The sequence below is a fragment of the Bos indicus genome, chromosome 1 (genome assembly GCF_029378745.1).
Source record: "Bos indicus isolate NIAB-ARS_2022 breed Sahiwal x Tharparkar chromosome 1, NIAB-ARS_B.indTharparkar_mat_pri_1.0, whole genome shotgun sequence".
NCBI lineage: Eukaryota > Metazoa > Chordata > Mammalia > Artiodactyla > Bovidae > Bos > Bos indicus.
Window position 1 is genome coordinate 135796308 of NC_091760.1, and position 21566 is coordinate 135817873.

General features: G+C 50.4%; 1 protein-coding gene across 1 annotated transcript in view; it reads left to right on the forward strand.

Moving 5' to 3' along the window:
- SLCO2A1 (solute carrier organic anion transporter family member 2A1) overlaps positions 1-21566 on the forward strand; it is an 89347-nt gene that overhangs the window by 57775 nt on the left and 10006 nt on the right. Inside the window, exons 4-10 of the mRNA XM_070794633.1 lie at positions 8810-9037; positions 10062-10160; positions 12841-12977; positions 15151-15229; positions 15722-15886; positions 17360-17549; positions 19155-19320. Coding sequence (XP_070650734.1) covers positions 8810-9037; positions 10062-10160; positions 12841-12977; positions 15151-15229; positions 15722-15886; positions 17360-17549; positions 19155-19320 — 1064 coding nt within the window. The remainder of the gene's footprint in view (positions 1-8809; positions 9038-10061; positions 10161-12840; positions 12978-15150; positions 15230-15721; positions 15887-17359; positions 17550-19154; positions 19321-21566) is intronic.

Sequence of the window (21566 nt, forward strand, 5' to 3'; positions counted from 1 at the left end):
ACGCATTCTCTTTGAATACTAAAATTAAATGGCTCTGAGCCTCCCTCCTGTTCCGTCAGGTGTGTCTTCTTCCCTTCCTATCCACTAAGAAACAATTTTGATGCAAGATGACCCAGGCAATTCCTCTTTCCCTGGTCTGATGGCAGTTCCTCAGGAGCAGGTGGGTGTGCAGGAGGGGGGTGACAGGCTGGAGGCACGCCCCTTGTCTGCAGCATCACCCTGTGCATAATGGACTTGCCCTCTCACACCGACCTCGCTGGTTATGGCCTTCTCAGTACAAGTAGGCATTTCCCCATGGCCTCTTTAGTACTGAAAAGCTGTGTGGGAAAGGGTGTCCAGCCTCAGTCTCAGCCTTGGAAACCCAGTCTTGAGAACAGAGCAAAGGAACCCTCTTCTTCCACTCCCCTAAGCTCACTCTTTCCCTGCATGGATGTGAATCCTTGCAAGCAACCCACTTGCCCTCAACTCCTTTATTATATCCATTCATTTCTAGTGACCAGCACTGATCTTACTTGTTTCTGGTTTCTGGACCCAGTTCCCAAGTCTTAAAAACCTGGGCAACAATGCCTGTCTCAAGAGTTCTGACATCTCTCTCATCTGTCTGAATTTCTCAAAGTTTCTGGCTTGAAACTTTGAATGAAAATTGATGTTATTGTGTAATCACCATATCCCAGGTTTTGTTACTGTTATTAGTTTTAATCTGAATAAGACGATTACAAAGTCGATGTTAGTATCTATATCTATTTCAGAGATGAAGAGACTAAGGTTCTGAGAATTCCCATTTGAACCTGGTCTGTCTGATTTCAAAATACGATTCCTTGCACTGCTCAAGCATGTGACTCTGGCTGTCAACCCCAACTCTGTTCATTTCTGCTGGTGCAGAAGAATGTTTTATCTTAATTTTTTTTCTCTTAATGTTTTCTCTTAGATTCCCAAAATGAAAGTCAGAAGGCACATGCCCATAGGAATTGTTGTCTAAGGGGAGGCTTAGTCTAGTTGGAAAAGAACACGTGTTGTCACAGGGGCATGATGGATTGACAAGGAACCCAGCCACTTCTGCTCTGCAAACAGGTCACTTTATAAATGACTTGGAGATCTCCATCATGAGTTTGGACAGCCTGTTCCAGGCCTCCTGGTGGGTGTTGCCAGAGTTCCAGGAAGAACTGTTGAGTAGCCGAATTTAGGAGGATGAGGAAATAGGTCCTTCAGAGTGGAACATTCTGAATGAGGGTCCAGGAGCTTACTGATAGTCCAGTGAAGCTTGGCACATTGGGTGTGCTTCCAGGAAACTCTCCGGAAGCACCACTGCCTTTTTCTGTTGTACTCTTATGGGCTGCTTCTGAGGTCTTGCTAACCTCCTCCTCCTTTGGCCCTACTCACCCACCAGCAGTGCCCCCTTCTGAGTGGGGAGGTAATGGGTAGCTCTAAAGGTGCTGCCCTCCTGTTTCCTGGCAAGAATTCTCTCTTTCCTCTACTAGAATGACAAGAAAGATTAGTCAGAGGAAAGCCCGCTCCTGCCATGGCCTTCCTGTGTTGCTCAAACCTTCTGGCATCCTCTCATAGCCCCAGGGCTGGATTTTTGTGCAGAGATTCTTATTTAGACCCTTGATAGCCTACTACCTCAGCCTGGCCACACTGGACTGTGTGTCCTTGAACAGTGAAGAGGCCAGACCTTGGTCTGCCCAGATCCGCCCATCTCTGTGGGTCCTGCTCCAGGAAGGTAGCCCTACTACGTCCCCTCTTTCCAAACTGGAGGAGCTGTTTAGAAATTAGAGCTGAAATTCTGTGTATTTAAATTGTGGGGTGAGTCAAAGGGTTGACTGGCATGCAGCTGGGCTGGTATGGGGGGTAGCTGAAGGAGGGGAGAGGTCCCGGCCTGTTTCAAGTTAGCATCTCGCAGCCCTGTGATAACTGGCACAGCGAGATCTCTGGTGTCTTGTGGGAAGAAGAATGTGCTCTGATAAGCTTGAGCCTTCCAGAAGTGGGCCTCAGGGAAGATGGGAAATAGACTGACAGTCAGCTAATGAACACACCTCCCTCCTTCCCTTTCCCAGGCCCCTCAAGTTGGAGGCAGGCAGCCCCTGAGACTGTGGCTGGAATTGGTGGGCTTTTCTCTGACCTTATCACAGGATCTGACGGTGGGCAGGTCTGAGGAGGAGGAGGGCAATGAGGTTCTGTAAGTCAGTGGAGAAGACTGGGTGCCTGGCCTTTGCTGAAATGCCCCAAAAATGAAGAGAGGCTGCTCTTGCTTCTTCACATGGGCTGAGCTCCTGAATTCGCTCCAGGGAAGAGGAGGGGGTGGGCTGCAGAAAGTTGAGCCCCCCAGTTCTGCCAAAGGGTCTTGATACGAGGTCTTGTCACTCCATCACTGTCTTCTTTTTAAGAGAAGAGCCTAATATTTTAACTTCTAGAAGACTGTCTTCACCAGAGTGAGCTGGCCATGGCTGCCCACTGCAGGGAGGCCCAGGCATGGGCTCTTGGAAGGCCCACATTCTGTCTCTGATGCAGACACCTTTTCCACAATAAGTCAGGAAGCAGTGGTCTCTCCCACCACCACACACCACTCTACCTGGGTCCAGGGCACCCTGCCCCCGGGACAGACAGCTGCCGCTTCCCTTCCTGAGGGTGGTGCTCCCAGGTGGAGGAACTTCTCGTTCCCTTTCACCTGTGTCACAGCCTGGTCAGGGTGGGGTGGCCCCATTTAGGGCTGGCCCCATTTAGGGCTGGCATAAGGAAAAGAAAGTTTGTTGGGAGACCTTGAATCAATTTGGAGTGCAGAATGCTCCAAGAGGAACTCGGTAGACTTGGATTTAACTGGGGCCGATTGACTATTTTTGAAAATGCGCATGTTTAATAAAGGCAGTTTCTGACAGGTAATCTAACATTCTAAAAGTTAATGTAAAACAGTTAAAAGATCCCCAGAGAATTTTGCTTCCTGGACACTTCATTAGGTGAAATTTCATGAGGACTTTTGTGGCCTTGGTGTACCGTGCAACATGCTATGTAAAGGCTTAATAAGCCAGTCAACATTTTTATGAGCTTTGATCACTGTTAAATGGCTCACAGAAAAATAATTTTGCCAGCAACAATGTTCTAATGAATATGACTTTAGTTGAATAATAAGAATCAGTAAAATTAAAAACAAGAACTCTTAAAAGAAGTACTTTTTCTCTGGCCCTTTGTTTCTCAGGCTCCTGCTCCCATACAACAAGCCTGGCCTTGTGTATCTGCTGCACACCCACCCTGGGCTGAGCAATCCTGTGCTCACAGCCGTGGATTGGACCAGCAACCCCTGCCTGCCTCTCACGTAGCACGCAGCCTCACCTGTTTTACTATCCAAGTAGCTCTTGGCTGGGTCAATTCCGCTGTTTCCACATGGGTCTTGAACACTGGTTAATTTCCCCTTCGTGATCATGACCCTCTGGGTTCTCATTAGGATATAATCCAGGCCCCTTCATGGGACACAGCAGCCCTCCAGGGCTGGCCAGGCCTCACCGTAGTTGTGTTTGCACACTGACCCCACCAAACCTCTGCGCTCTTCCCTTCTGTCTCTTCCTATTGAGTCTTCTCAGTGCAGAGCCCATGTCCTCCAGGAATCCTTCCCAAATCCTCTCCCCAGTGAGCCTGGGTTTGGCGCCTCCCCCACATGCTCCCTGGTACACTTTCCTTTCCAGCTCAGTGGATGTGAGTGTGCATGCTAGTCGCCCCAGTCATGTCCGACTCTTTGTGACCATGGACTGTAGCCTTCCAGGCTCCTCTGTCCCTGGGATTCTTCAGGCAAGAATACTGGAGTGGGTTGCTGTGCCCTCCTCCAGGGTATATTCCCAACCCAGGAATCAAACCCACATCTCTTGCATTGGCAGGTGGGTTCTTTATTGCTACTGCTACCTGGGAGCCCAACTCAGTGGATACCAGGCTGTATTTTTTTATTGTGGTAAACTATACATAACATAAAATTTGCCATTTTAATGTGTCCAGTTCAGGGCATTAAACACTTTCATGCTATTGTACAACCATTCTTACCATCCATCTCCAGAACGTTTGCATCTTTCCCAACGGAAACTGTACTCCTTAAACACTAACTCCCTCTTCCTCCTCCTCCCAGCCCCTGCCTGGCAGCCACCATTCTGCTTTCTGTCTCTATGAATTTATCTAGTCTAGGGTCCTCATGTAAATGGAATCATGCAATATTTGTAGTTTTGTGTCAGGCTCATTTCAGTGAGCCTGACTTCAAGGTTCATTCATTTGCAACGGAGCAGGTGTATAAGGCTCAGTGTTATTCCACTGTATGTGTGTGTCACATTATGTTTATCCATTCATCCGTTGATGGACATTTGCATCATTTCCCCCTTTTGGCTATTGCAGATGATCTTGCTATGAACATTGGTGTACAAATATCTCTTTAAGTCCCAGCTTTGATTTCTTTTGGGCAAATACCCAGAGTGGTATTTGGGTAAAATACTATTTACCCAAAGTGTAAATGCTGGATAATATGGTAGTTCAATTTTTAACTTTTTGAAGAACTATACCATTTGCCACAGTGGCTGCGCTATTTTACATTCTTACCAGCAGTGCCCAGCATTTGTTTTCTGTTTTTCAAAGGGTGGCAAGTGGTATTTCAATGGGATTTTTATTTGACCAATATTTTGACAATATTGTGGTTGCTTCTTTGATGATGAGTGTCCCACAGCAGTCAGAGGCTTTGGAATGGCAGCTCCTGGGCTTGTCTCAGTCACCCCAGCAGAGTGCCTGCCCCCAGTCACGCTTGACCAAGTAACTGAATAGCCAAGAGTGAGGCAGGCATCGTCCACGGAAGCTGACAGGCCTGGGTGTGGTTCTTCAGTGGCTGCACTAGGAGCAGGGGCCAGTGCTTCGCACCTCTTTCCCGGTGTGGTCATTTGCCACCTAGCACAAAAGGGAGGCCTGGTCCTGCCACCCCATAGCTGATAAGACAACACTGAGAGGGAGCTTTTGTCACACCTAGACAGGGACAGGCAGCTTAGCCAAGCACATTTGCAAGTGATAACAGCCCATGGTTTTAGGGAACTCCAAACTTTGCTCATTTCCTCATGCAAAATCTACTTGAAATTTGTTTGAATCTTCTAAGAACAAATGCCCATTTGAGAACTTGGTGGCAGCTTTTTTACTTATCAGTCCTTTAGACATGCTTCAGCTCAAAATTGGCAGAAGGAGGTGAGCAGGGTGTGTGTGCCGACTGAGTGACCACAGAGCTGCACCTGGCCAGTTGGGTTAGAAGGTGGCCCAGGTCAGGCGGCCTGCTCTGGCCTCATTCCTGAACCTGTCCAAATGGTCTTGAGAAGGGTAGTGGGGTCTTTTTCTAAAGATTAGCACAGCCCACCGTGTGTAAATGCTCATCAGCTGGGGTGTCCCAGTGGCTGCCAAATTGAGGGCCCAGAGTGAGCTGTGAGCTCACCAGCAACCACCCACCTCTGTGCATGGCCCTTTCCCTGGAATCCTCTGAGGTCTTTCAAAGTCAAGGTCACAGATGTAGGGAGTCAGATTCAGGACTAGGACCCAGATCCCAGGCCCCCAATCCAGCCATTCCAACATCTGTGGGTCTTGCCTGTCCATGGCCAGCTGGGCCTCCTCCTGGGGGTGGGCATGAGTCTGCCAGAACCACACCTCTGGTTCTGAGAGCTGGACATGGGGTAGTGTTGGTGACAGGGTTCCTGAGGGCAGTGAAGGGCTTTCCTCCTTCTCAGCAGGAACATTTCACAGTTTTGTGCTTCCAGACTAAAGTGAGAGTCAAGCCTTGCAGCACCGCTGGGTCATACCAGCCTTCCTACAAGGGGGCCAGCACATCTGTCAGCCATGCTGACTGACCAGCGGGTCTGACTTTTCATGCCTGCTCCCTTCTGCAACTATTGCCTTCTAGCCCTTTAGTGACCCACAGGAGCTGTCCCTATCTAGCCACATTATGGTCTCTGCCTAAAGGGAAATTGAAGCTCAGAGAGGGTCAGAGACTTGCTTAAGATCACACAGCTACTTAGGGCTAAAATCAATTTTTCTTTCTTTAAAAAAAATGCCTTTATTGAGATGTGATTGACACGTAAAGTACTATACATATTAATATATAAAGCTTAATGAGTTTAAGTATACACCCATGAAATTGTCATCACCGTCAAAGCATATCCATCATGTCCCCAAATTTCCTTTAATAATAATAATTATTATTGTGTGCGTGTGTGTGTTAAGAACACTTAAGATCTACCCTGTAAGTAAATGTTGAGTCTACAGTGTGGTATTGTTATCTATAGGCACTATGCCATCTAGCAGATCTCTAGAACTTCTCTGACAGTACTGAAGCTTCTTACTCTTCACCATAGCCTCCCCTTTTCCCTTCCCCTTGTCCCTGGCAACCACCATTCTGCTCCCTGCTTCTATATATTTGACTAGTTTAGATTCCATGTATAGTGAGATCATACAGTATTTGCCTTTCCGTGTTTGGCTAATTTCACCAAAACCAATTTCTTCACTCTTTATACTCTGCTCGTTTTGTCTCTTTGTCTCGGATTTCAGCAGAACTCCCAGCAGCCAGCCCTTCCCAGGATACCTCTTTCTGGGAGGAGGTTCCCAGCCACCTACAGAGATCAGAGGGCTTATGTGCTTGAATGTAACTAGGGAGGAGCAGAGGAATCACCCCAGACCTGCCTCCCCCATCCCTGCAAAACCTGTGTTGGATCTTTTCAGAGCTGCCATTTCAGACTTGATTTCATTAAGGACTTTGAATCAGGCACACATGGGTTCAAATGCCAGCTCTGCCCCAAAGCAGCCACTTAGATGGGCCAGTAACCTCTAGGCGGGACACAAAGTACGTCACAGCCTTGGCAGTGTCTGCTTGTGCAGTAAGGGGAAGTTTTAAAATTCTGGTGCTGGAATTTGGGTCTTTACAGGAGAGCATGTAACTCAGAGAAGAGCCCAGCACTCCACCAAGGAGAGGCCTCGGGGAAGATGGGTGTCAGAGAAACTTGGCTCTGGTGTGAAGCACACCTCTGCAGGCCCAGGGCAACAGCTCTGGAACCAAGAAATAAGAAGTGAGAATGATTGTTAAAGTTTGGCTATATACTTTTTATGAAAAATATTTTTAATTGAAAAGTTTTCGCTGTTGCTTCATTTCAAAAGCATCATGTGTTCCTTATAGAAAAATTAGAAAGTACACAGAGGCAAACACACATGCATGCAAAGATGCCACAATCCCATCACCCTGGAACAGCCATGGTCTTCCAGTTTTTCTCTGCATATTCAACGAGATCACATAAGTTTTACAAATTAGGGATCATGTTCTTCTCCAAACTACTAGGTAGTTTTTGAATCTACAAGATGTTATAGCTTCCTTCCCATGTCAGCAAAGCTACCTCCCTCTAAGAGTCTGTCTCCCACCTACCCTTGTGGTTGGACCACTCTACCCAAACCCCATACCCTGCACTGAAAGGCAGGATAATGGATGGGATGGAGGGACACTAACCAAAGGGGCTGGGCGCTAGGCTGGGTGCACAGAGCTTCCTTGCGTGCAGCTACTATCAGGTCTGGACGACCTTGACCAGATGACATCTTGGCCTCCTTTGCTTTTACTGAGCAGGCCTCCCTGATTGATGAGGGGACCCCCAAGCCAGCAGTTTTCACACGTGTTCAACACAAACTCCAGTGAAGAGGAAGGGAGATGGGGAGGCCTGGCTGGATGAAGCATGTGTGTCTGGTGAAGAGGAGGGGAGATGAGATGAGGAGGGCAGACCCCTCACCAGCCCCACCGCCCAGAGCAGCCCTGAGCTCAACAGCACCAGGCAGAGTCGAGGAGGATGGACTGATCTTGTCCACAGCCCTCATGGTTCCTCTCCACGGGACTCTGAGGTCCACCCAGCTCGGAGCTATGTCCTCTCTGAAAAGACAAATGAGAGTGAAACTGAACCCTACGGAGCAGGGTCAGGGATGTTAGTGGTTTCCACTGGCCTCTTCAAGGCTGGGAAAGAAGGCATCTCGTGGAAAGGAGCCCTCAGGGCCTTGGAGAGCTGGCAGTGCTGTCTGTTTAGTGTGGGCCAAATTGGAAACAGCGCATGGGAACAGCAGGCCAGCCTGGCCAGGTCCCCAAAGCCATGGGCACTGGTGCCCACAGGCCACGATGGGGCCTCTGGGGCCCTCACAGTAGGTGCAGCCTGGCTCTTCTTGTGGGTGCAGCCTCAGCCCCTATCTGGAACAGGAAGTTTGAACCAGAGGGTGTCAAAATCCCTTTAGCATCCCAAATTCTTGATCCTTGGCCAGACTGGGTAGCACGTTCAATGCCTTTGGCAGTAGGGCTCCTTAGTGTGACCCAATGTGTGGCTTATCCAAGAGGGAGAATTCTGGGAGTCATGACCCCTGGGAGCCTTCCAGGCTGGAGGCGACACCGTCTTCTGGGGTACAGAATGACTTCTGTCTTGCTAAAGAGAAAACACATCTTGGGGGCCTGAGCCTGAAGCTGCCCACAGGGGCGCTGAAGGCCCACAAGCCTGGATGTGGATCTTGGTTCCCCATTTCCCCGCTGGATGGCCTTACCTCCAGGGCCGAAGCTTCGTGTTACTAACACCACCCCCCTGCCAGTACCCAGACAGGGGAAAGAATGGTCCCAGAGAAGAGGAAGATGCCTCTCCCATCCAATGCGGGCTAGGTCCCCTTAGAGCAGGGAGTCCGCCTCTCCCCTCCTCTCACCATTGTTTCTAGAACCACTCCAAGAAGGCCTGGGAGAAAGGCCGGGTTTAGAGGCCACAGCAGGACACCAGGGTGGCGGTGACGGGTGTGTGCTCTCCCATTGCAGGGAACAGCAGCCACCTCCAGACCGAGCTCTGTCAGAAATCCTGGCAGGGCCTGCCCCCCAGCAAGTGCCACAGCAGCCCCCAGGACTCTCAGAAGGAGACCAGCAGCATGTGGGGCCTGATGGTGATCGCCCAGCTACTGGCAGGCATCGGCACGGTGCCCATCCAGCCATTTGGGATCTCCTACGTGGATGACTTCTCGGAGCCCAACAACTCGCCCCTGTACATCTGTGAGTCAGGCTTGAAGAGGGCTTGGGTTGGGGGCGGGTCCTCACATGGCACAGCCAAGGCATACAGAGGTCTGGGGACCTGAGGCACCTTGTTTGAGTCCCAGCCCAGGCTGCAGCTTTTCACCAGAAGGACAGGGCCCACGGTCTCTGGGTGCTGGAGCCGTGGGAGTCCCCGAGGGTATCTGCATGACCCCTTGGTCCCGGGCCAGGAACAGGGCAGCTCCTTGACCAGCAGTACGTGGTCAAGTATCGGGTCAAGCTACTGGTCAGGAGCAGCACCACTGCTTTCCAGACCAGGCACCGGCCAGCACACGTGTCTTCTGAGCCACCCATAGGACAAGTTGGCCTCATAGAAAAACATGCAAAATAGATAAAGTGAAAGTGACATCGCTCAGTCATGTCCTACTCTTTGCAACCTCATGGACTGTAGCCTACCAGGCTCCTCCATCCATGGGATTTTCCAGGCAAGAGTACTGGAGTGGGCTGCCATTTCCTTCTCCAGAAGATCTTCCTGACCTAGGGATCGAACCCAGGTCTCCTACATTGCAGACAGACACTTTACCATCTGAGCCACCAGGGAAGCCCAAAATAGATAGCAAATGACCAAATTCTTCCCTTAGAACAAGCCACACTGAGCATATCCTCAGGGCCCAGACCAGACAGGCCACATCCAGAGGCTCTGTGGCCCACAAGCTCCCACCACGGCTGCCACATCATACCTGCAAGGATCCTTGCCCCCAGCCCACGCCTGGGCCTTCATCTGTAAATGCCCAGGAGGCCGCTTCTCTCCCAGCAAGCAGATCGCTCTGGCATCTAGCCAGAGGAGAAGCAGCTTGGGTTCCACACCTTCCAGGGTCTCGAGTGGCTCTGGCGTTGTCTGTGGGAAATGCTACAGGTGTGGACTTGTCAGGGCCAGGGGACAGACTGGGGAATGTCCCGGGAACCCCTCGGTGAGGGAAAGAGCCTGGGTGCCCCCCTCAGTCCTCTCACACCCCTCAGCAGCCTTTCTCTCTCCCCTCTCCAGCCATCCTGTTTGCCATCGCCGTGTTTGGACCAGCTTTCGGGTACCTGCTGGGCTCGGTCATGCTGCAGATCTTTGTAGACTATGGCAGGGTGGACACAGGTGAGTGTGTGCCAGGGCTCCCTCGCTCCCCACTCCCTCCCTCCCACCTGCAATTGTCAGCCGGCCTCAGATAGTGGAGAGCAGACAGCATGTGCCTCCTCTCTCCAGGGCCAGGCTTTATCATGGAGCGGGAGTTGCCGCTGAGGAAAACACACTTTCTTTTTTTTAAATTTTATTTTATTTTTAAACTTTACAATATTGTATTAGTTTTGCCAAATATCGAAATGAATCCGCCACAGGTATACCCGCGTTCCCCATCCTGAACCCTCCTCCCTCCTCCCTCCCCTACCCTCCCTCTGGGTCGTCCCAGTGCACCAGCCCCAAGCATCCAGTACCGTGCATTGAACCTGGACTGGCAACTTGTTTCATACATGATATTATACATGTTTCAATGCTATTCTCCCAAATCTCCCCACCCTCTCCCTCTCCCACAGAGTCCATAAGACTGATCTATACATCAGTGTCTCTTTTGCTGTCTCGTACACAGGGTTATTGTTACCATCTTTCTAGATTCCATATATATGCGTTAGTATACTGTATTGGTGTTTTTCTTTCTGGCTTACTTCACTCTGTATAATAGGTTCCAGTTTCATCCATCTCATTAGAACTGATTCAAATGTATTCTTTTTAATGGCTGAGTAATACTCCATTGTGTATATGTACCACAGCTTTCTTATCCATTCATCTGCTGATGGGCATCTAGGTTGCTTCCATGTCCTGGCTATTATAAAGAGTGTTGCAATGAACATTGGGGTACACGTGTCTCTTTCCCTTCTGGTTTCCTCAGTGTGTATGCCCAGCAGTGGGATTGCTGGATCATAAGGCAGTTCTATTTCCAGTTTTTTAAGGAATCTCCACACTGTTCTCCATAGTGGCCGTACTAGTTTGCATTCCCACCAACAGTGTAAGAGAGTTCCCTTTTCTCCACACCCTCTCCAGCATTTATTGCTTGTAGACTTATGGATTGCAGCCATTCTGATTGGCATGAAATGGTACCTCATGAAAACACACTTTCTTCCCTAAGAAAACATACTTTCTGCAGTGGGAAACCTTGCGACCTGGGCAGGGCTTCAGGTGTTGCTATCACAGCTGCCTTCTGAGGTCATGGTGTTAAAAATAACTCTATAATTCTTTGATTCTAAGATGGCTTTGATTGTTTAAAATTTTTTGAGAAGACTTCTTTAAGGGAAAGGAAGAAGCAGTATGTGAAATATACACATGGCTTATGACTCCCACACAGAAGAGTGTAACAGAGTTTAACCATGTGGACACAGATAGCAGGGAACCTGTGTCTAATCCTGGTTCCACCTCTACTAGCTGAATTCTACCACCTCCACTGATCTTGGGCACAAACCTTCATCTTCCTATGCCTCAGTTCCTCATCTGTAAAATGGGGCTAATGATAGTGAAATAAAGTTGCTGTGATGTTTAAAAATGGCCGATATATACTGAGGCTGACAGAAGTGAGCTATTAACAAAATGATATGGATTAAGCCTCTCTATCTCAGGATGAGAAAATACAATCCACAGACAAGAGCACATGTACTGAGTTAACCATTCAGGGAGCCGACCCCGGGATGAATCCTACAAGGGCATATGGCTGTTGTAAGCCTGCCTGACACCCCCCAGCCTTCTGCAAGGCAGAGAGGGCCAGCACCGTAACAGAGGGACAGGCAAAGTGCTTTGGCAGTTCCAAGGCCAGAAAAGCGCTTCTGCATGAGGTGATGAGGGAGGGCCTCCCAGGGAGATGATGTGTGTCTCCATCCCATGTGAGTGGAAATTCCACAGCTGGTGGTGGCTGGTGGCAGAGGCCTTCCCAGGTAGAGGAAACCATCTGGACAAAGTCAAGACAGGGAATGCACGGGGAGTGTGTGCGTGGTATGGAAATTCCCGCAGGCCTGATGTGGCTGGAAGGCAGGTCTGCCAGACCCTCAGAAATAACATCCCCACCCCAGTGCCAGGCACTCAGATCAGAGCCTGCCTGTCTCACAAAGAATGTGGGCGATCATGCTGCCAGACACCACAGACTCCTGACCTTGGGACTGTCAGACCACAGTGTCATCTGCTCAGTGTCATCCACCTGTACTTCAAATCAAAGGGCAAAGCTGGAGGAGCTGTCTGCTCGAGGTCAAGCCATGCTTGCCCTTCATTGGCACTTCCTGAGCTGGGTCCTAGCTCTTCATTACCCAAAGAGACTGGCCCCTGAGCTCCCAGTCCACCAGGGACAGGGCCCAGGACAGTGTTCTCCCTCTTCTCTCTCCCTGCATGCCCATGTGGCTTCTTTACTTACAAAGAGAAACACAACAGCAGACCCTTGGATGTGGATGGGAGACTGCACAGGAGAAAGCATCTGCTTACCCAAGAGCCTACTCTGTTCATGGTGGTTTTTTGATTTTCTAAGAATTGCGAGGCCTCCTTCTTTAGGGGTTAACAAAAGTGGGAGGCAGAGCACTCAGTTATTAAGAGTGCAGGTTTGGAAACCAGGAATGCATGGGTTTGAAACTGGCCAATGAAATGGTGCTTGCAGGGCAAGGTTAACCTCGCTGATCCTCCCACAGGCCTCTGTTCTCTGGGAAGAAAGAGCGGATGTTGTCTTGACCAAGGTGCTAGTTCCCTTGATGAGTAAAGTGAGATCATGCATTCATCCAACAAATACTTGTGTCCTGTGCTTTCTCTTCAGCTTCGGTTAACTTGAGCCCTGGAGACCCCCGATGGATAGGAGCCTGGTGGTTGGGCCTGCTCATTTCCTCTGCCTGTTTGGTTGTCACTTCTTTCCCCTTCTTCTTCTTTCCTCGAGCAATACCCACAAAAATGGAGGTAAGCTTCTGAGAACCCACAATTCTACCTATTGTAAGAGTTTCCTAAAAGGAGGTACTGTGTCAGTCATTTAGTCCTGTCTGACTTTTTGAGACCCCATGGACTACAGCCTGCCAGGCTCCTCTATCCATGGAATTTTCCAGGCAAGAATACTGGAGTGGTTTGCCATTTCCTTCTCCAGGGGATCTTCCTGACTCAGGGATCAAACCTGGGTCTCCCACACTGCAGGTAGATTCTTTACCATCTGAGCCACCAGGAGGTATGGAGGGGTAGATAATAAAGCTGAGAAGTTTCAGTAAGTTAATTCTGGGTGAAATCTAATCAAGTTTCTTGATGCAGGACTTCTCAGAGGCTTTGAAAGGTGAGCGTGCTTGTGAATTTCCCAAAGATGTGATTTCATGTGTTCCCTGACCATGGTAGCATCTCAGGGATTAGGAGGGCTCCAGGGAATATAGTCTGGGGGAAGTTCTGAGTTATGTAAAGTGAGATAAAGAATTAAGAGTCAATAAAAACTGAATATGTGACCTGGAGCCGTTGACTTTTGCATGTAATAGGGCTGGTCATGTCTAATCCTAAAGGACTGAGTAAAAAAGACATTCCTAGTGCTGAAGAGTGTGAGATTGGGCTGAGAGTGGAGCATACTTTGAGCAGACTGACCTGCATGCATCTTCCAGTCATATCTGTTGGGGAAAGAAATCAGGGAAGGATGAGATTGGAAAGCAGTGGGGAGAAGTCTGAGTGGGGGCCTTGACATTAGCCTGAAGGATCTGAAACTTGTTCTGATCTCGTGAAGTTCTAAGTGACTGGAGCCCACTTGGGTGACAACTACATGGGGTTGTGGCCGGGGAGTCGGGAAGGAATGAAGCCTGGAGACGTGATGCAGCCAGTGTGGAGATGATGCAGCTGAGGACCAGGGCCCTGGCTGCCAGGCACCTGGAACAGGGCAGTACAGATGTCCTCGGAGGGGTTGCTCAGAAGGACTTAGCCGTGAGCAGCTGAAGTTTGTGCCAAGGCTTAGAGCCAGAGGCTGAGCTGGACGTTCTGCAATAAGGTGTGTGAGACTGGGTGAAATCTAGGCCTGGCCGGGGCGGGGGTGGGGCAGGGATAGACGGCCTCAACTTGTCTTGAAGAAGAATTTCAAAGTGTGGCAGCACATCATCAGGATGCTGGAGTCGGACAAACCTGAGTCTGAATCTAGCTCTGCTACTTCTAAACTAGCTGAGAGATCCTAGGCAAGTTTTCTTGCTCCTAAGTTTCCTCTACTTTAAAGTACTGGAGATAGAGACTTCTCTGGGGGTCCCATGGCTAAGAATCTGTGCTCTCAGTGATTCCTGGTCTAGGAACTAAGATTCAACATGCCGCAGCTAAGACCTGGCACAGCCGAATAAGTAAATAAAAATAAATACAAAAGTACCAGAGATAAGAGCACCTATCTGAGGAGGAGGTTGTGAGGAATGGGACAGTGTATGCAGAATGCTGGGCACGGGGCCCACCATGGAGGAAGCATGACATAAGTGGGAGCGCCTGCACCTGGTGATGAGTCTGCTGGGGGATCCCAACAGTGTCTGAGCTCGGGGGCCTTGCATCTGTTTAGTGGTTCAGAGCTGGGCCTTGGGCTGCAGCTGACAAGTTCAGAAGTGGAAGGCGAGTTCACTGAGGGGGTTTGCACAGAAAGTGCAGGCCAAGAGGCAGGTCGGAGCCTTGGACAGGATCCAACTTTGGGCCAGAAGAACGAAGGGACTCCACAGAGGAGACTGAAAGAGAGAGCTGGGAACAGAGGTCATTATAGACCAGAGCGTCCCAGAGGCCCATAGCTCCTGGAACCTGAGGACAAGGAAGAAGTGTAGCCATGACAGACAGACAAAGGCTGATGTTCACTCATGCCTCTTGGCATCAGCCAACAGTTAGACATGAAATAATATGCACAGATATGAAATCATATCTGGGAGGCCCTAGTGTGGATGCATTCTGGCCAGTGGCCAAAGCACCAGGCTCACTGACATGCATGTGGTGACTGCTTTGGACACCCTTCCATGCACTTCCAGGGTGGCTGAGCACCGCCCTGCCGTGAGCCACTAAGACCAGAAGGATCAAGGGCCTGGGAAAGATGGCTGTAAGGAACCTGTTAACATTCAAGGATGTCGTTAACACTCACCCCCTTTGCTGCCTTCAGAGGACTCATCCCATGGTGGATGAAGCAAGGAATATGGAAGAGGTCAAGTCAAGAAGATCCCTGGTGGATTTCATTAAAAGTAACTGAGTGACCTGGCAGTCCTGGGTGGGCTGGCTTGGGGTGGGGGTGGTCTAGGGTCACCTGGCCCATGTGGGATTGGGTGTGGTGAGTGGCAGTAAGAGCAACACTGGCCCATCGCTTCATGAGAGGTTCTGCCGACTGCTGCTTTGCAGAGAGCAGGAGACCCAAAATCAGGCAGAGGCAGCCCCGCCCTCACAGTCTGGCTCACATCCTCCTCTCTCTTCCCTTCACATTGATGCGGCTGTCCTGTGTAATCACCCGCCACCTGATTTCTTCCAGGCCTGTCCTCATTTTATTTAGCCCGTGAGCATATTGAGTGGATCCTGAGTGGCTCTGTGTCCCCAGCTGGCCACTGAGCAGCCTGGGGCCTGGGTTTTTGTCCGGAGGAAGAGAGGGGAACTGCCGGGGGGGCAGGAAGGGCAGAGGTCAGGCTTGCGGAGCCCAGTGACCACTGCCTGGAGGCGCAGCCCTGAGAGCAGTCTGTCCACAGGGTTCCCCCGCATCTTCCTGAGGCTCCTGATGAACCCACTCTTCATGCTGGTAGTCCTGGCTCAGTGCACCTTCTCCTCCGTCATCGCCGGCCTCTCTACGTTCCTCAACAAGTTCCTGGAGAAGCAGTACGGCGCCTCCGCAGCTTATGCCAACTTCCTCATCGGTAAGTCCCCAGGGCTGCCGCAGTTGGGCCTTCCCCCGTTCATCCAGGGAGGTGCGCCACCAGACCGGATAAGGGCAGGAGCCAGCGGGTTCTTGCCCAGGAGAAAGGATTTTAAGGACATTTTTCCTGGTTGGCAATCCAGAATGTTCTTGGCAGATTTCTTGGGCCCCTATAATTCTGGGCAGGAGTGGGTGGAGGTTGGGGGCTGTTTCCTCCCTGTCAGAGGGGCTGAAAGCCTGACTGTCTCCCAGAGGCTCTGACATCATCAAGGACAAGAGAGGAAAGAGCACGGATTGAGCTGGGGGCTAGGCAAGATGCCGCTGGGTGTTTTTCTTCTCCAAGGGCTTGAAGACATTCACCTGGATAAGGACTGTGGGGCCCAGTGATTCTCAAGCCCCTATACTTTAAGCTCCCCAGGAGAGCTTTAAGAAATACAGATGCCCAGGCCCCACCTTCGAGCAGTGAGGGCAGAATCTCTGGCAGAGGGTGCCAGCATCCAGCACGTGTGTTTTTGGCAGCTGAGGTTGCAAAATACTGATGCAGTCCCATCAAGTACCCAAGGGAATGATGGGGGCCAATTCACTGGTGAACTTGACCATGTGGATGTGGCAGGGTGGTCAGGGCATGACCCCTGACCTCCTGTGTGGCTCTTGGCTGTGACTTCACCCTTCTAGCCTTTGGCCTCTGACTAGCACATCAAGCAGGAAGCACCACCAGAGCCTTGCTAACCTCCTGTGGTTACAGTGCAGTAAAGGGCCAGGTAATGAAAGGCTTAATAAGGGCTTCCCAGGTGGCTCAGCGGGTAAAGAATCTGCCTGCAATGCAGGAGGTGCAGGAGACTTGGGTTCAATTCCTGGGTCCAGAAGACCCCCTGGAGGAGGGCATGGCAACCCACTCCAGTATTATTGCCTGGAGAGTACTATGGACAGTATTGTGCCTGCCTACAGTCCACAGGATCACAAAGAATTGGATGCAACTATGCCCGCACAGAGTTCTTTGGGCTTCCCTGGTGTTCAGACTATAAAGAATCTCCCTGCAATGCAGGAGACCCAGCTTCTATCCCTGGGTAAGGAAGATCCACTGGAGAAGGGAATGGCTACCCACTCCAGTATTCTTGCCCAGAGAATCCCATGGACAGAGGAGCCTAGTAGGCTAGAGTCCATGGGGTCACAAAGAGTTGGACATGACTGAGGAACTAACACTTTCACTTTCTAATAAATGCATATTCAACCCACATCTCTGGTTGTAAGGGTCCCACTTCTTTCTTTACTGTTTGCACCGGCAGGGCAATCCTCCATGTCAAGATAACTCTGTCAGTATGCCAGGCAAACAGTAAGTGCTCAATTAATGTCATCTATTACTGTTGCAATTAAACATATTGAATGTCCCTTCAGGAAGCCATGCCCCCTTCTCGGTGGTCCACATTAGCACTCCAAGGCCTTTGCGCCCAGACCAGCTTCTCTCTGTCTGTAGGTGCTGTGAACCTCCCTGCTGCGGCCTTGGGGATGCTGCTTGGAGGGATCCTCATGAAGCGCTGTGCTTTCTCTCTGCAAACCATTCCCCGTGTAGCTGCCACCATCATCATCATCTCCATGATCCTTTGTGCCCCTCTGTTCTTCATGGGCTGCTCCACCCCGCTCGTGGCGGAGGTCTACCCCCCGAGGTAAGGGGAGCGAGGGTGAGGAGTCCAGAACCTGCAGATGGCTGCCACATCTTCTTTCTGCTTCTTCAACTGTCCTCTCTCCTTTTCCCTTGTTGATCTGATCTCGTATGTGGCGACTGAGAAAGCCAGGTCTTAGTGTGCTCAATTATGAGAAGAAATCAGAGAGTGCTAGTGGGCCACTAGCAATCAGGATTAGCGTTCTGCGTTTTAAGAAGCAATAGAAACTGATTTGTTTGGTTTCAAGATGAATCTGTAGTGCTGTGAGCCTCAGGAACCAGGAAATAGCTATGTTTAGCATCTGCTCTCTACCAGCTAGAATTACAGAGTCTTATTGAGCTGCTGAGGAAAGATGAGAGACAGAGACTTGAAAAGGTTTGGAGAAGAACAATGAAAGTGATGGCAGACTTAAAAAATTAGGGCAGGTGAGGAAGAGGGCAGGTAAAGGATACCTGTCGGCTTGCATAAAGTGACATGGTTTTAAGTTCTAAGTTTGGCTTCATGTTCAGGAAGGGCTTTGAAGCCAAGGAGGGGATGTGCTTTTTTGCTTTTTTCCCTCAGAGCCACCTTTCCACACCTCTTCTTTTAGATTTTGCCCAGTGAGGTTGCAATACCGGAAGATAGCGTACTTTTCAGTTTTGGTGCTTTATCCTTGCCTGTGAAAGGACCTCTCCTGTCTCCAGAGGGTATGAAGGAGGGTAGTGTTATTCAGGATGGAACTGCCCCTCCCCACACGCTGGCCCACTCCCAGTTTGTACTTCTCTTCTGGCTGTGGTTGACAGAGGCCAAGAATGCTTTCCTGGGTGTTTAGCACAGGGCTTTGTCATCAGACCAGGTCCGAGGTCTGGTGCTGCTCTTTCCTAGTTGGGGAAATTTACTTCAGGTTTCTCATCCACAAAGGGAGCATCATTATCAGAACATTTACTGTGGTGTCAGTGCATGAAAAGCCCTAAGGCACAGTGCCTGGAGCATGAGAGATGCCCCATTACTGTTAACCAGCACTGGAATAATTATTTTAGCAAAGTTCTGAACTGTGGTTTATCAGCCCCTAACCCCCACCCTTCCCAGAGGAGATCATGAATATTGGATATGGAGGGCGGAGAGACTGGTGTGACCAGCCAGTGAAACCACTGGGTTAAAGCTCAGGTGGATGCAGTAACCTGGGCGATGGCTACTTAGACCCAGAGACAGGAGCCATTGAGACCCTAGATGACCTCAAGGGGCCTCAGCCGAGCCCACATGAAAGAGAAAGGAAGGGAAATATCACCTGTGACTTTCCCATAGCATCTGCCTTCTCTCTCATCAGAGTCCTGGCAGGTTGTTCGTCTCGACCCCTTCTGCAGTGGGGGATTTGCCAACCAAGCATTCCCAATGACTAGTTGGTAGGTTTGGGCTCCTACTGGCAGAAGAAGCAGAGGTGCCATGAACACCGGCCAAGTTGACCCTTGGCTCCAGTAGACATGATTCAGATCTCTGGGTGGCGCTGGCCCAAGACAAACAGAGAAGCACAAGCACGCTAACCAGGCAGGGAAGTCACGCTGGGCTGGAGTGGCGAGGCTTTCCTTTGGTCTTGCTTTGTTTGATTCCCATTTCCTGTTTTGCTGGCAGCACATCAAGTTCTATACGTCCACAACCTCTCCCCTGCCGCCAGGGCTGCTCGTGCCCAGATTCTGTCTTCCACCCGGTCTGTGGAGACGATGGGATTGAATACCTCTCCCCGTGCCACGCTGGCTGCAGTGAAGTCAACTTCAGCTCCATAGCTCTCAAGCAACCGGTAAGGGCCGGAGGGGCCCCAGGTCTCTGCCTAGTGTGTGCTCTGACAGCCTGCTCCTCCACTTGGGATGGGCAGGGCTCCACCCCACTCATTCCCAGCATCCTGGCCTCTGGGCCACACCCACCTTTTCTCCACCTCCCATACCCTAGGGTCATGATCAGATGCTTATAGCCCAAAGTCAATTAAAGACTGGCCAATGTCCAATGAATTCACATTCCTGAAGCCTAACAATGCTCAAAGCAGAAACAAGTCAGAGCACTCCTTCCGCTAAAGCCTGCCAGTCTCACCCTGATGGGTCCTTATTGGGCACACCAGCATCCTGCAACCTTGTTATGTCGCAAAGCCATATGGACAGGCCCACATAGATTGAGGACAGAGGGCCTCTGTGATGTGGACCTGGAAGTTTAGAGCCGGAAGTGGTGAAGGAGGCCCTTTGGTTCAACCCTTCTGAGCACTCTCAGCTGTGGCCACACGACTGGCTTGAAGGCTGTAGCTATTCATGGTGCAGATCTGGGACTAGAACCCAGGGTGCTGCCTCAGCCCAGGGCATGTCTGTGCAAGATCAGGTGTCTCCCAGCCACAGCCTCCCACTCACACAGCTCACATTCACGATACTCACTTGGCAAGGTCCTGGCCGGCCCTCAGAGTGCTCCCTGCCTCCCCAGATCAGACAGCAGCAAACCAACTCCAGTTGTCTGTGTGGTTATTCAACAGACACGTAGTGAACACCAGACACATTCGTGGGTGCTGAGGATTCAGTGGGGAACCCATCAGCCCATGTCCCCACCCTCATGAACTTGTATTCACCAAATAAAGGCACAAGAGTGTTTTTAGAAGGTAACCCATGCCACGAAGAGACTTAATGAGACAGAGAATATCTGGGGACCTCCCAGAGGAGGTGACGTTAGGACTGAACCACCAGAGGAAGAAAACCCTATGAAGACCTGGGAGTGAAGCAAATGCAAGAGCAAGACCCAAGGGCATGAATGATCTGGCAAATGGGAAGAGCGAGAAGGCTAGGGCTGGCACAAGGTGTGGAAGAGGGTCATACCCAGCTAGGCCTGGGAGCAGGCAGGGCTCAGGCTTCAGACTTGGACATTCTTTATCCTAAGAGCACGAGAAGTCTATGCAGCTCCCTAGGGAGAGGATGCAGCCTGTTCCTTTAAACCTGTGTGGAGGGCATGGGCAAGGCTAGCCATCTTCCCTGAGACGACAGGCAAAGCTGCTTCCATGGCCACCTCCGCTGGCAGAGGAGCATGGTTCTAGGAGGTGCAAGGACCAGGAGCTTGGACAAGATGCCTTCTCAGTCGCCTTCTTGTTGGAAGAGCCTGTGGTGGCTTCTGTGGTTTTCTTATCTTTATTTACTTACCTCTGAGTTGTCTACCTCCAGAAATAATCTTGACAAGTTTCCAATAACAGCACAACCACATCAAGACCAAGGTTCATCAGCATAATATCAAGAAAAAAATAGCAAATTATAAGGGAATATATGTGTAAAAAATCCAGACTGAGGAAGGTAGCAGCAACATTGTATACAACTTAATTATGAGCTTCCCAGCAGCCCAAGTAAAGAAGGTCCATAGTTCCAGTCCTTGGGAGAAGGAAGCATACCAGTTTATTAGTTCCAATCTCTGCCCTCTAATGGCTTTGACACTTAAAGCAGTTGGACCATAGGCTGGTCCATCAGATGATGTGAGAGGGAAGATGAAGCCACCTGACAGACAGGGTCCACCAAGGTGAGCTGTACAACCATGTTGAGCTGTATGGATTTATAGACTTGAGACAGAGACCTTTAGAGGAAGGAGGAATTTATCTCAGGCAGAAAGTTCAGTGGATTTCACTGTGTTTCCTCTGGTGCTGTGCTGCACTGCGCTTAGTCGCTCAGTTGTGTCAGGCTCTGTGCGACCTCATGGACTGTAGCCTGCCAGGCTTCTCTGTCCATGGGGATTCGCCAGGCAAGAATACTGAGTGAGTTGCCATGCCCTCCTCCAGGGGATCTTCTCAACCTAGGGATTGAACCCAGGTCTCCCGAACTGCAGGCAGATTCTTTGCCAGCTGAGCTACCTGGGAAGTCCATTCCCACTGGTATCTCCTCCTATTTTTATCTTCCTTTAATGTCCCTGCAATAAACACACAAACAGCAAAAACAAAAACCCAGAAAACCACTACTGCTGGGCAGCAGGTGGCCTGGCCCAGAGGAGGGCCCTCCCAAACCCAGGTCCGCAACTGGTGGACCATACCTGGCA